The sequence below is a fragment of the Natrix helvetica genome (assembly GCF_964273705.1).
Source record: "Natrix helvetica genome assembly, chromosome: 2".
Lineage (NCBI taxonomy): Eukaryota > Metazoa > Chordata > Lepidosauria > Squamata > Natricidae > Natrix > Natrix helvetica.
Genome location: NC_138552.1, coordinates 267,341,030 through 267,353,519, shown reverse-complemented (window position 1 = coordinate 267,353,519; position 12,490 = coordinate 267,341,030). Strand labels below are relative to the sequence as shown.

Genomic DNA, 12,490 nt, shown 5'->3' with positions numbered 1-12,490 from the left:
TAATTTTTGGCATTATTTTATATAATTGTTTCATTCTTTTTGCTTGCCACCTATTCCTGAAGGTTCTGGGCAGGTAAGACTGACATAAAAAATAGTCACCCCACCCCACCCCAAATATGTATAAAAATATCAAGAATATAAAAATGGAAAAAAAATGCATGTGACTTATATGTCTGCAATCACCACATTCATGTGTGCACACACCCTCTTTCTGGGCAAGAATAGACAAGTAACTCTTCACAATTGTCCCAAAATCCAAGAGGCATGAAGCTGACCATCTTTTTGCCAGCAGGGTTTCAAAAGAGTAGGGACACGTACTAAAAATGCCAATTTCTAAGTAACAATCTCATAGGATCTGGAGGAGGTTCAGCCTATTTGACCTAGTTTAATGGGCAGATACAAGAAAAGGCAGTTCTTCAGTTAACCAGGTCTGGAACTATAACCTTAAAGGTAACAACAAACATCTTGATTTGCACCTGGAAGCTATTGAGCAACTCACAGAGCTGTCAAAGTAGAGAGATCATTGCTTTGGCTGGTACTGTAGAGGAAATAGGGAGTGGCCTTGAAGAACAGTGAGAATATCCATTTACAAGCCAATGACCAGACAAATGTGGTTTAAGACCATTTCAAGGAACAAACTTAATAAAATGTCCCCTAACTCACATGAAGGGATGGAGAAGGGTAGCACCTTCAGACTTGCAAGATTCTATTAACTGTTCTAATAAAAGTAGTTTTATGCCTGTATGATGTTGGTTTCCTCATCTGGTTTACCCTACAGGTGCATTCTATATTAGCTATAGCTTCCATGTAGAGAACTTTATAGTAATCCTAGTGGGAGGTGAGTGACCAGGGCTTTCTGAGCCAACATCGCTTTGTAATGAGTATATAGAATGAACAAAAATCCTCCTAGTCCCAGTTACTACCTGCACTTCTAGCAGACATCTAGACATCTGAGCTGGGAAGTACAACTCCATTCAGAGTCAGGGATTGAATATTTCTGGAATAAATCGGCTATAAACCCAAATTGACTCTGACTTGGATGTTTTCATTCAGAACCTATTTCTCCCCATTTAGACCTTAACACTGTCATGTCTCTGGCACTGTATCAACACATTAACCACTTACCTATCCAGTTTGGTAATGAAATGTTTAATTTCATCCTTAGCACTACAGTTAGTCCTCGACTTACAATCATTCATTTAGCAACTGTTTGAAGTTGACAACCATGCTAAAAAGAATGTCCCTCACAGTCATATCATCATGATCTGGGCACTTGGCTCACATTTTATTTATTATTTATTTATTTATTTTATTGAACTTATTAGTCGCCCCCTCTCCCCACAGGGACTTTTCAATGGATGCAGCATCCTAGGATTAAGTGATCCACCATTTGCAACCTTCGCAATCAGTTTCGGATAAGTCAAATCAATTGGGGAAGATGGTTTTTTTGTATTCACAGTAAAAAGGATTAAAATTGGGTGTAGTCACACGATGCCTTATTTAATAATGAATGTTCCAATCCCAATTGCGATTGTAAGCCAAGGATTGTCTGTTTTCTAACAACCCCGTTTGAAAAAGACAGAGCATCATAGATCTGGCTGTACTAACCGTGGATCAATGAAGATCTCCACCATAGCAGTAAAGAACAGGACCACACATGAACAGCTGAAGGCAGCCCCGCTCTGCTTCTCTTTTTCCACAGAGTAACGTGTCTCCATCTCAGGATCAATGAAACGCATGGTTAGGCGATAGGTGGACCTGCCTTTTAGCCTGTCAGATATTTAGAACATGTCAGATATTTAGGATCCTCATCTAGAATGTATGGGATTTTTAGAATTGTGGTAAAATGATATGGTCTCAGTCCAGTTTCACGGAGACTTCAAGAAAAATCGTTATGTCTTTAACTGCCTACCATTTGAGGGAAATATTCTGCTTGTGGAACTTCCAAGGGCATCTTATTTAGCCGTAGGAGAATGCTGGACTAGAAGGGCCTTTGTTCTGATCCTGCATGGATCTTTTACAACTCCTATCTCAGCAAATAGAAAGCTGCCCCATTCTAGATGAGAATGGCCCATCTATCTCAATTCTGCCATTATCTCTTTGATGCCTCAGGAATAAAGCAGCTGTTCTGTTACATATGAGGCTGCACTTGGTATGCCCCTAAGAAATTCTTTAAAATCCCCCTCGATGCTATTTAAGTCCTCATTTTATTTTGAAAAAAAGGACACCTTATCATCTTAAATCATGATTGAAAAGTCAGCTCACTGCTGAGAATGGTTTGTTCTTCAGTTTTATACAAGCGTATGAGGACTAAAAGGATGACATATTCTTTAAATGCTGTGTGAAGCTTTTTAAAAATAAAATAAAATAAAAGTTTATACTGCAGAGACAGAGACCAGACAATGAAAATATTTTCTGAGTCAGCCCAGTGATTTTCTGAATAAAGGTCCAACGGAATAAATACACAAACATAACAAAGAGAATTTGCAGCTTGAATTGTAAGATAGAGGAAAAGTAGAAAGTAAATACAATAATAAAAACAACTAAAATTAAGTCTCCAGAATACTTTTTCCAATAATACAAAATAGCAACCAAAGCAGGACAAGGACCTGAATCATGGTGAAAGACTGAAACCACAGCAGTGGTGGACATTGTTGATAGTAAGTGTGATATTCAAACTGATAGAGGAAGAGAGAAACATTGGAATGGAGCAAAAAGCAGACAATTAGCTCTAAGATGGAAGGAAAAGAAGAGACATACGCCTGGACAGATTCCCTCTCCAGCAAGGCCTCATTAAGCAATTTATTGAGTTCCTGCTCATTTTCTGAAGCATCCACCACTCTCTCTGCTAAATCCCGTAAGCGAAGACGTCTTCGAGGGTTGGGAAAGGAAGGATTCACTACCTGGATAGAAAAGAAAGCAAATAAAAAGTTGCATTTTACTTTCTGCTGAAATTTAATTAAACAAGATTATGTTTTTTTAAAAAGCACAATTTTATTTATTTGTGTGTTGAATTTATTTGTCGTCCATCTTGCAGTTCAAGGCAACTCTGAGCGCTTCTTTATGCCAAGTAGACTGATGGGCTTGTTCTTTGCTACCTCGTCTATTTCCCCATTCCCATCCCACCCATCCCTCAAAGAGATCTTCTTCCTTTCCAGCCTAACTTCATCTCTGTTTTTGACCACGTGGGCAGTTTTGGAAAAAATCCCTAGTTATTTACCATACAATTTTCCATTTAATTTTTAAATTAAAGTAACTCTTTAAAAACAAGGAAGGGAATGGTAGCCACGTTGCCACACATGGATGACACATGAAGGACATAGGCAAAAGAGCTACAAAAAAGATTTGTATAATGTGTTCTGTTGAAGTAATCAGCTGAAATTAACAGTTGAAAATATTGTTTGCATTTCTCAACTTTCTGCTTAGATTTGGACACTTGGCTGCTCTCATTGCTATTTTTACCTGTCTTGCTATTATTTTTATTGCAGCTGTAACAGGAGCATATACTTCTAAATGCTTAATTTGACATATTCCCCCCTGTGGGTCACTTTTGTCATGAAACCATGTTGTAATTTTATACATATACACCACACACACTTTTTTCTGTGTAATGTGTAAGGAAAACATCTTTGCAATATTTTCTGATTTTGGAAAAGGTGCCACTCAAGTTTTTTTTAATGTATTATACAAACAAATAAATAGAAAAGATGGAAAACATTAAATATCAACTCCATTCAAAGATGCTGTTCAAAAGGCCTTTACAACAGCATTTTTGGGACAATCAAAAGCGGGATGACCGAGAATCTCCATAGATATCAACTCCACTACAAAATCAAAACATACAGCAATAAAGAAAAGGGAAAGGGACTAAAAATCATATTATAAGCAAAATATTTTTAAAACTTTTACCATAAATATCAGAGTCATCTTCTTTGTCCCAAAGACTAATTACAATTTTAGCAAACAATGCATATCAGCAATATCGCAGCAAATCAAGCATAGATTTCTACTTCCAATTATATATAATAACCCCTTTAGCTAATCTTTGTCCTCAAATCCGCAATTCTATTGTTGATAGGTTCCAATCCTGGGAATATACTGAAGAAAATCAACTATATCCTTAACATACAATAGTTGACCCAGAGTTATCTTAACATCCTATTAATATTACCCAAAATGCAACAAAACTAGGACAAGTTCAAACCAAGTAGGTTAAAGGATCAAGTGTGTGATATCTGAAATAGCCAGGTATAATAGTATGCAACCTCTATTAAGGCTTCAAGTGTATATTAAGGGAACTTAGTGCTTAATGTACACTTGCTTGATCACTTAGCACAGGGGTATCAAACTTGATTTCATTGAGGGCCGCATCAGGGTTGTGTTTGACCTAAGGGGGGCAGGGGGAGATATGGCCAAGGTGGGCATGACCAACTCGACCTCACTCACGTCATGTGTGCATGTGGTGGCCCAAGCGGTCTGCCAGCGAAAACGGGCTCCCGAGTTCATTTTTTGGCTGCAATGGCTTCCTGCAACTCTGCCAACTCTCTCCATTTTTGCTGGCAGAGGTACTGTGGGCCAGTCCTTTGCAGTTTCCAGGGTAGCCCTGTGGGCCAGATCTAAGCACCCTGGGGGCTGGATACAGCCCTCGGGGCTTGAGTTCGACACTCCTGACTTAACAAGTATACACTGGAGTACTTAACAATTTTACACTGGATTACACTTATTTTAAAAACTCGGAAGTAATTCCATGGTGTTTAAGGCGAACTGCCATTAATATAACTCAGCTGTAAAGCACACTCTCTGCATGCAAATAGTTTCTTAATATTCCCTGGGGCCTAGGAGAAGTTTAACAGATGGCACAAGTCAACAAGCTTGACTGAACTTTATACCAATCCTCATCAGGGGCCTAAAGACAGGCAAGTACTTATTAGAGGGCTTCTTGACACAGAACTCTCATGTTTGGAAATTTGCTACAGAATTAACCTGATATTCAATGTCTTTTGTTTATCCTCCCTCCCTCACAACCTGCATCCATGTAAAGGTCTTTTTTTTTAATGCTGGATTTACTGCCCATAAGCTTCCTCTTAGTTTTTATTACCTGGTTAAGGTCAACAGGTTATTGATTCCATTTTCATTTTTAAAGATTTTATTTTTGAAAAGCATTTTAAAACGTAGACAGCCCTAGGAGGATTTTAGTAAAGATTACATTTCTATCCACAATCCCCCCCACCCCCCCAATCCATGCACATGCAAATATACAGAAATAATCAACCTTACATTACTTCATGTAGCTTAATATGGCAGTTATGTTTTGTACCAATTATATGTTGGAGGTATCTTTAGGGATAGTCCCATGTAGAATACATTGCAGTAAACCAGCAAATGTCAATGGAGATTCTCAGTCATCCAGATCATGGTTGTCCCAGAGGTGCTTTTTTAAGAGGCAACTCGACTTCCTGGTTTTTCTTTGAAGATGTTTGCTTCTCATCTTCAGAACTGAAGACGTTTCTTGGATGAGAAGTGAAACCTCTTCAAAGAAAAACCAGTTGCCTCTTGAAAAAGTACCTTTGGGACATAATTTTTACGTTTTACATATAAGCAGTTTTTCTTGGAACACATGTCAATGAAGCCTTTATTTATCCTTCTCTACCCACTCTGCCCCTTTACCCTAGTGTCCGATTCTTCTGCCTCATCTGGGGTTGTGCAGGTTGTATTAATGCTCCCATTGCATTCTTTGGTGTTGATCAATTGAGGTGAGTTCCCATGGGAGGATGAGACAGATAACTTCTGTGACATGAAACAGAAAAAGAAACAGAACAATGCGTATAGGGCTAGGTTATCTAAATGACTGTAAGTATCCAAAAGGTATTAGACCTCTTGTCACAATTTTCTTCTCTAAATGCAGAGAAGTCCCAGTCAAAATAACTTTTGTGTTAGAAAGAAAAACATTCAAGTGCTTACAATGGATAATAGCAGCGGCAGTAATCAATCTGAACTAAAATCAAGCATCAATCTGACATAGTATCATGATGAAGCTAAAAGGAAAAAGATAGATGAGAACATGTTCTTCTCTTTCCTCTGATCCTAACAAAGCTGAAATACAATTCCCTTCTTTTCAAAGGATCTAGTGAAAGGAATACTCACCACCCCATTGATCCCATTCTTGAGCGCCTGCTTCGGGACTATTATGAGGTAGGTGGTAATCCCCTTTTCCTTTAGATATTCACATCGTGAGCCACCATCTCCTGGTTCCACCTCAAATTCTCCTTTTAAGCAGTTCATGGTGCTCTGAGAAATGTGTACACGCCTAAAAGGACCACAGAAAAATGCAGTCAGCCTTAATAAAGGAGAAAATGTGGGTGAGAGAAAAAGACCAGAGAAAAGGCCAGAACTTCAAGGACTTTCAGAATTTACACAAATAGAATACTCCTCTGTCCTGAAATAAATAGAAAGTATTTTTCAGTAGACCATCCCTGATAAATTTTTTTGAAGAATTTTGATTCTAATAGTAAAATCTATACTAGCTAAACTGAAAGAAAGAAAGAAAGAAAGAAAGAAAGAAAGAAAGAAGGAAGGGAAGGAAAGGAAGGAAGGAAGGAAGGAAGGAAGGAAGGAAGAAAAAAGTGCAAGGAAAAAGAAAAAGGAGAATAGAAAGACTATAATAACGAGAAATGTGTAAAGAAATTGCTTCCAAATTTCATCACAAGTAACATATTTAGAGACTTTTGATCACCTCCAGGTTTACAAACAATTATTTCTTCATTTATCACCCAATCCATATCTATAGAGAAGCTCATAAGTATTTTCAGTGCTGGGGTCAGCAGGAAGGTCTCTAAAAGGCTGCCAGTAGTAACAACATATCTTATTTTACCTTCACCTTTAACCTTTTTAGACATTGTTTTTGTGGTGTATGTGTCTGTGTGTGATGGTTATCGTTTGAGAGCTGAATGCAAAAAAAAATCATTTTAATGTATGGTGATGTATGTACATTTAAAGTGACAATAAAGTTTCTTTTCTATTCTATTCTATTCTATTTTAACCTTGATCAAATAAACAACTTTACATTTCTTCCTTTTACTTCTAAGAGTCTCAATATTTAGTTCATTCAAATATTTTCATAGGGTTTGATTTCTCTTCGTTTCTTCTTTATCTGTCAGTTCTCCTAGGTAAACCAGATGGGGAAACCTGACAAGATGAATTAATTTTACTTTGAGGCTATATTAACAGAATCCTCCGAGATTGAAAGTACAAACTTTTCACTGTCACTTTTAACTGCCTCCTTCATTAAGATGGGTCCTTCATAGGTCTCTTTTTCTGACCATGAAGTTCCTGCCTCTCTTGTCTGATTGTTTCCTAGGCAGTATCTCTTCCATTTACATAGTGGAATGCGTAAATGTCATCCATATATTCCATTACATTTTCCCCATCACACACAAGTTTTTCAGATTTTTAATAAACTATATAAATTATCCAGGTGACTTTCTTGGTGTTTCATTTATATTTTCATTTTGATTTGTAAAATATTAGCAGGTGTTTTTTTTTTTGGTATATTCAGTGAGACATCCTTTTACGTCATTTTTTTTTTAGTCTGCCATTTGTAAATCCACTTTGAGTACCATCTCTATTTTGTCAGATAAATTTGTCCCACTTCTATCACTTCTTCACTAATATATTTTCAACTGTCTATTCATAGAGTCAAACATCATGACTGATACTGTGATATTATAGCCACTAATTTCTGGCTCCATTCTTCAAAAGTCTCCTTTAATATTTTCAATGTTACATTTTGTATTATTTTGTAGGTACCATTAACTAACAGAATAAGAGCTTTATTTTTTCCCCTCAGCCCAGGGTCTTGTCCTTTCTAGTGTCCAATTTTTAAAATCATAAAATTACTTATCACAGAAGCCGTTTGTTTTTTATAATTCATTCCAAAAATCTTATAGTAAATTTTTCTAAGTTCCAAATTTATCTGTACCTTTAATCCATTTATAACTTTCTAAAATCAAAATCTTACTTGTTGTTTATTTAAATTCTTACGTTTATGATTAATTATTTTTTCATTCAGGATTGAAAAAGAAATCACCTAGTATTTTCAAACTTGACATTCTGAAGGTCTCTAAGCTTAAATGAAGTTAATAAGTAAATAAGCAATTTCTGAAAGTAATTAGAAAGTAAAATTAGCAAACGTAGTATTCTTTAAAAGGTGCTGACCATAATTGCAAGCAAGTTGGCTATTCCCATTGTCTCCCAACACTCACACTGGTGGGAGACTGCTGTCTTATGGTCTCCTGGCACAGAGCAAATATGGGCAATATTCCATCCTTATCTGGAGATGTTCCAAGGAACCTGTCTACCAGTCCCTTGGTCTTTGCTACAGTCATCAGTTCTGCTTATGCAGAGACATCTTCCATCCATCATTCCTTCCCTTGAAGCCCACAATAGTATATTATCACACATTATCTTTCCCATGTTTTATGACACCATTTTCAAAATAAGCGACAACTGGATACTACCTCAGCGCACACAAATATTACAGCTTCACAAAGTACAAACTCCTCACTGTCTGCACTACTAGAATATGAAGGAAATCAAAGCTAGGAGGTGTTGCTTTTCATTTGTAGTACCGGTGCTTCAGAATAGTTTCCTAACCAAGGACAGACTAACTACTTCCTTAATGGCTTTCAGATAGATATCTAAAAGCAAGTTGTTTCAGGAAATACTCTAGTTAAGTTCATGAACCCCAATAAACTTCTTAATTTTATTTTTGTAATTTTATCTGGTTTTTATTTTTATGTTTGTTTTACATTTTGTTTGTGCTGTTATTTTAGAGCTGGACTTTGGTTGTACTTGTGGTTTATTGGCATGTATGGAACTAAACTGAACAGTAGAATATTTATTGTTAGTCGGTAATGTGCATGCGATGTGAATATAATTAAGGTTAGTTTATAGCTCGCTTTCTCTCCATTTTGAAAAGCATAAATGAATGCACGTATGGAAAAAACAATAAAGAACCTTTGCTGAAAGGGCATGGACAATCTCCTAAATCCAGTGAAATTGAAGGTCAACTCCTTCAAAGTGTTACATGTACAAGATTGTGATCAGAAAGCTCTCTGGAAGCAGGTCTTTTCAATCATTGCCTCCACACTGGATCTCCCCATAGAGATCCCATCTCCTCTTTCTCTCCTAGTTTGTAGAAGGGAGTTCCTCCTAGGATAAGAGGAAGACATGTTGTGAGTGAAGGCTGGGATCTGGTGGGAACATGACCTTCTACATATTCTGTTTATTTTTTACTGATTTTGTCAATTTTGCTTTTGTAAGGGTTTTATATTTACTATTTAGAATTTTAAAATAACAGAGTTGGAAGGGATCTTGGAGGTCTTCTAGTCCAACCCCCTACTTAGGCAAGAAACCGTACACAACTTCAGACGAATGGTTGTCCAATCTCTTCTTTAAAACTTCCAGTGTTGGAGCATTCACAACTTCTGGAGAAAAGTTGTTCCATTGATTAATTGTTCTAACTGTCAGGAAATTTCTCCTTAGTTCTAAGTTGCTTCTCTCCTTGGTTAGTTTCCACCCATTTCTTCTTGTTCTATCCATTTTTCAGACTGTTGTTACCAGTTTGTTTGCCTCACAGAGCCTCCAAGAATGGATAGCATACAAATGCAATGTAATGCGATGCATAATATGTGTTTATATATTTCTAAGTGATCCTGAAGCATAGCCTAAAAACAGGTACCTTGCTTTTACTGCAAAACAGTGACTCTAGCTGCTAGTTAAAAATAAATACTGCCGTAAACCTGGATGATATTTTCAACAGAAGACCTGGTTTTGGATTTTTTAAAGTTTTCAGTAACTTATCTTCTCAACACAAGTTACAACAGTATGATTTTTGGTAAGATGTTTATAACAACAGTCCTGGAAAAAAACAGTCCTTAGGAAGCACTTACCCAGGGATGCCTCCTGCTTCCATCTTGTTGGCTACAGTTACATCCGTAGACCATACATCATACTGCCAACGTTTCTGCCCTAGGACTCCACCAAGGACAGCACCGCTGTGCACTCCCACACGCATGTCCACGTCTGTTTTGGTCTTCTCTCGTACATAGCTTTAGAGGAATAAATTAATAATAAGCAATATTTATCTGAAAATAATGGTTATTTCCTGTTTCTATACCTGGGAAGGCTTCGCTAGGGCTGCTTTTATTGTGCACAGGGCTTCATTGCTGCTAAGGGCAGCAAGAAGGAAAAGAAAATAAACAAGCAATGTGAGGTTGCTATAATTGTTTCGGTTCCATTCAGGGAACACAAACCTCCCCAGTATAGTAGTCTTCAAATGTGGGTAGACTACAAGGGCCCCAAATCTCAGGCATCATAGACAAACTCAGGTTTTGAAGAAGATTTGAATACAGGAATAGGCAAACTAGTAAAAATGCATTCTAAATGCGAGATATGGCTTTTTAGATAGCACTGCGGGGGGGGGGGGGAGCTACAGCTCAGCAACAGAGCTATTTCCTTACAGCACAAGGGTCCTCTATGAAACCTTGGCTATTTAGATAGGGCTGGAAAAACTATGGCCAAAAAACATGATGAGCTTTATCACTGTCAACAATCCTGGGTTAGAGCACTAAGGAAACATAGTTTTGTTTATTCTTATGAAATCTGAACTTGTGCCAGACTCCAAAGATTGCCTAATAACCCAGCTCTCCTTTTCTCCTCTCTTTTATTTCTCTAGCTTCTTTCTATAATTGAGCTGTAAAACTAATTCAATGTTGCTATTCCTGTAATTTTGCATAAATATTTTCAAGGCCAACATTTTCCATTCCTAAGACTTTTCTAAGCATGGAATTTTGTTTTACAGAGAGACAAAATTAGCTGGAAAGATATTGTTTAGTTATCATGGTGAGTGGAAAAAAGACCAGGAAACTTTTTTTTTTTCTGACTCTCCAGCTGGAAAAGATAAACTAAGATGAAAATTTACCGTTCAGAAGCAACCACATTTAGGGGAAGATTTCTACACAATTAACCCTTAGGTGAAAAATATGCAAGGATACATCAGGAAATAATGATGTAATAAACATTACTGTCTTTAATTACAGTAGGACAACAGAGAAGGGGGAAAGAGTTATGAAATCAAATGAGAATCTTGTAGTGAGGCTTATTTATGCATTTATTAAATTTATTTGCCACCTGTCTCACTCCTGAATGACTTTAACAAATTACCCAAAGCAAATGAACTAAGCAAATCACATGTGTAATTCAATAAAGTTCTTATAAAACAATATATTTCACACAAAAATTATTCCTTGGCAACATCATAAAACAAGAGTTTTTCATGTGGGAAAAAGAAAAAAAATATGAATGGGAAAAAAGACAACAACCCAGGCTGCAAAAACCGAAAACAGCATGAAAATTTGCAAAGTGTGAGTGCTTACGAAATAGCTTCCACCATAGCAAGACCCATCATGATTGAGCAAACAGCATGGTCCTCACGGTAATCTGGCAATCCACAGATACAGTAGTAGCAGTCACCCAGAATCTTGATACGCAGTTGATGGTATTTCTGTAAGAATGCCATTTTTTTTAAAGGTAAAGGTTTAGGATTTTCAGGTCTCAGAAACCTGTAATTTACTTTTTAAACCTATTGTTGAAAAGGTTGCCACGGGTTCCCTGCCTCATTCATCCTCTGATCCAAAAGCAATAGCAATAGCACTTAAACTTACACACCACTTCAGTGCTTTACAGCCCTCTCTAAGCAGCTTCCAGAGTCAGCCTCTTGCCCCCAACAATCTTGGTCCTCATTTTACCAACCTCGGAAAGATGGAAGGCTGAGTCAACCTTGAGCCTCGTGAGATTCGAACTGTCAAATTGCAGGCAGCTGGCAGTCAGCAGAAGTAGCCTGCAGTACTGCATTCTAACCACTGCACCAAAGGGGCTCTTCCGATTACTTAGCATATTTAATCTAAGTAATTTCTCAAGATAATTAATTAATTATAGGTGATAGCAATAATACCCTGCAAAATTAATTAATTTGACAAGCAAACAACTCCAAAAGAGATATGGCTGCTAATACAAAATAATTATCATGAGTTGAAGAAAAAATTAATGTGCAGTAAATCTAAACTAACCTGTGAAATAATTCTTATTCCAATTATAGTAACAACCATAAATACATGTACAGATAGTCCTCGAATTACAACAGTTCAGTTAGTGATTGAAGTTACAATGGCACTGAAAAAAAGTGACTTATGATTATTTTTCACACTTATGACAGTTGCCGCATCCCCATGGTCTTGTGATTTACATTTGGATGCTTGACAATTTGTTCATATTTATGACTGTTGCAATGTCCCGGGATCATGTGATCATCTTTTGCAACCTTCTGACGAGCAAAGTCAAAGGGGAAATCAGATTCACTTAACAACCATGTTACTAACTTAATAACTGCAGTGATTCACTTAACAAATGTGGCAAGAAAAGCTGTAAATCA

At 37.0% G+C, this 12,490-nt stretch overlaps 1 protein-coding gene across 1 annotated transcript in view; it reads right to left on the bottom strand.

The window, feature by feature from the left end:
- The window catches only part of ADCY3 (adenylate cyclase 3), an 88,344-nt gene that overhangs the window by 15,366 nt on the left and 60,488 nt on the right, over positions 1-12,490 (bottom strand). Inside the window, exons 6-11 of the mRNA XM_081944294.1 lie at positions 11,436-11,563; positions 9,951-10,109; positions 6,145-6,307; positions 5,668-5,787; positions 2,761-2,903; positions 1,609-1,770 (exon numbers count right to left, since the gene is read on the bottom strand). Coding sequence (XP_081800420.1) covers positions 1,609-1,770; positions 2,761-2,903; positions 5,668-5,787; positions 6,145-6,307; positions 9,951-10,109; positions 11,436-11,563 — 875 coding nt within the window. The remainder of the gene's footprint in view (positions 1-1,608; positions 1,771-2,760; positions 2,904-5,667; positions 5,788-6,144; positions 6,308-9,950; positions 10,110-11,435; positions 11,564-12,490) is intronic.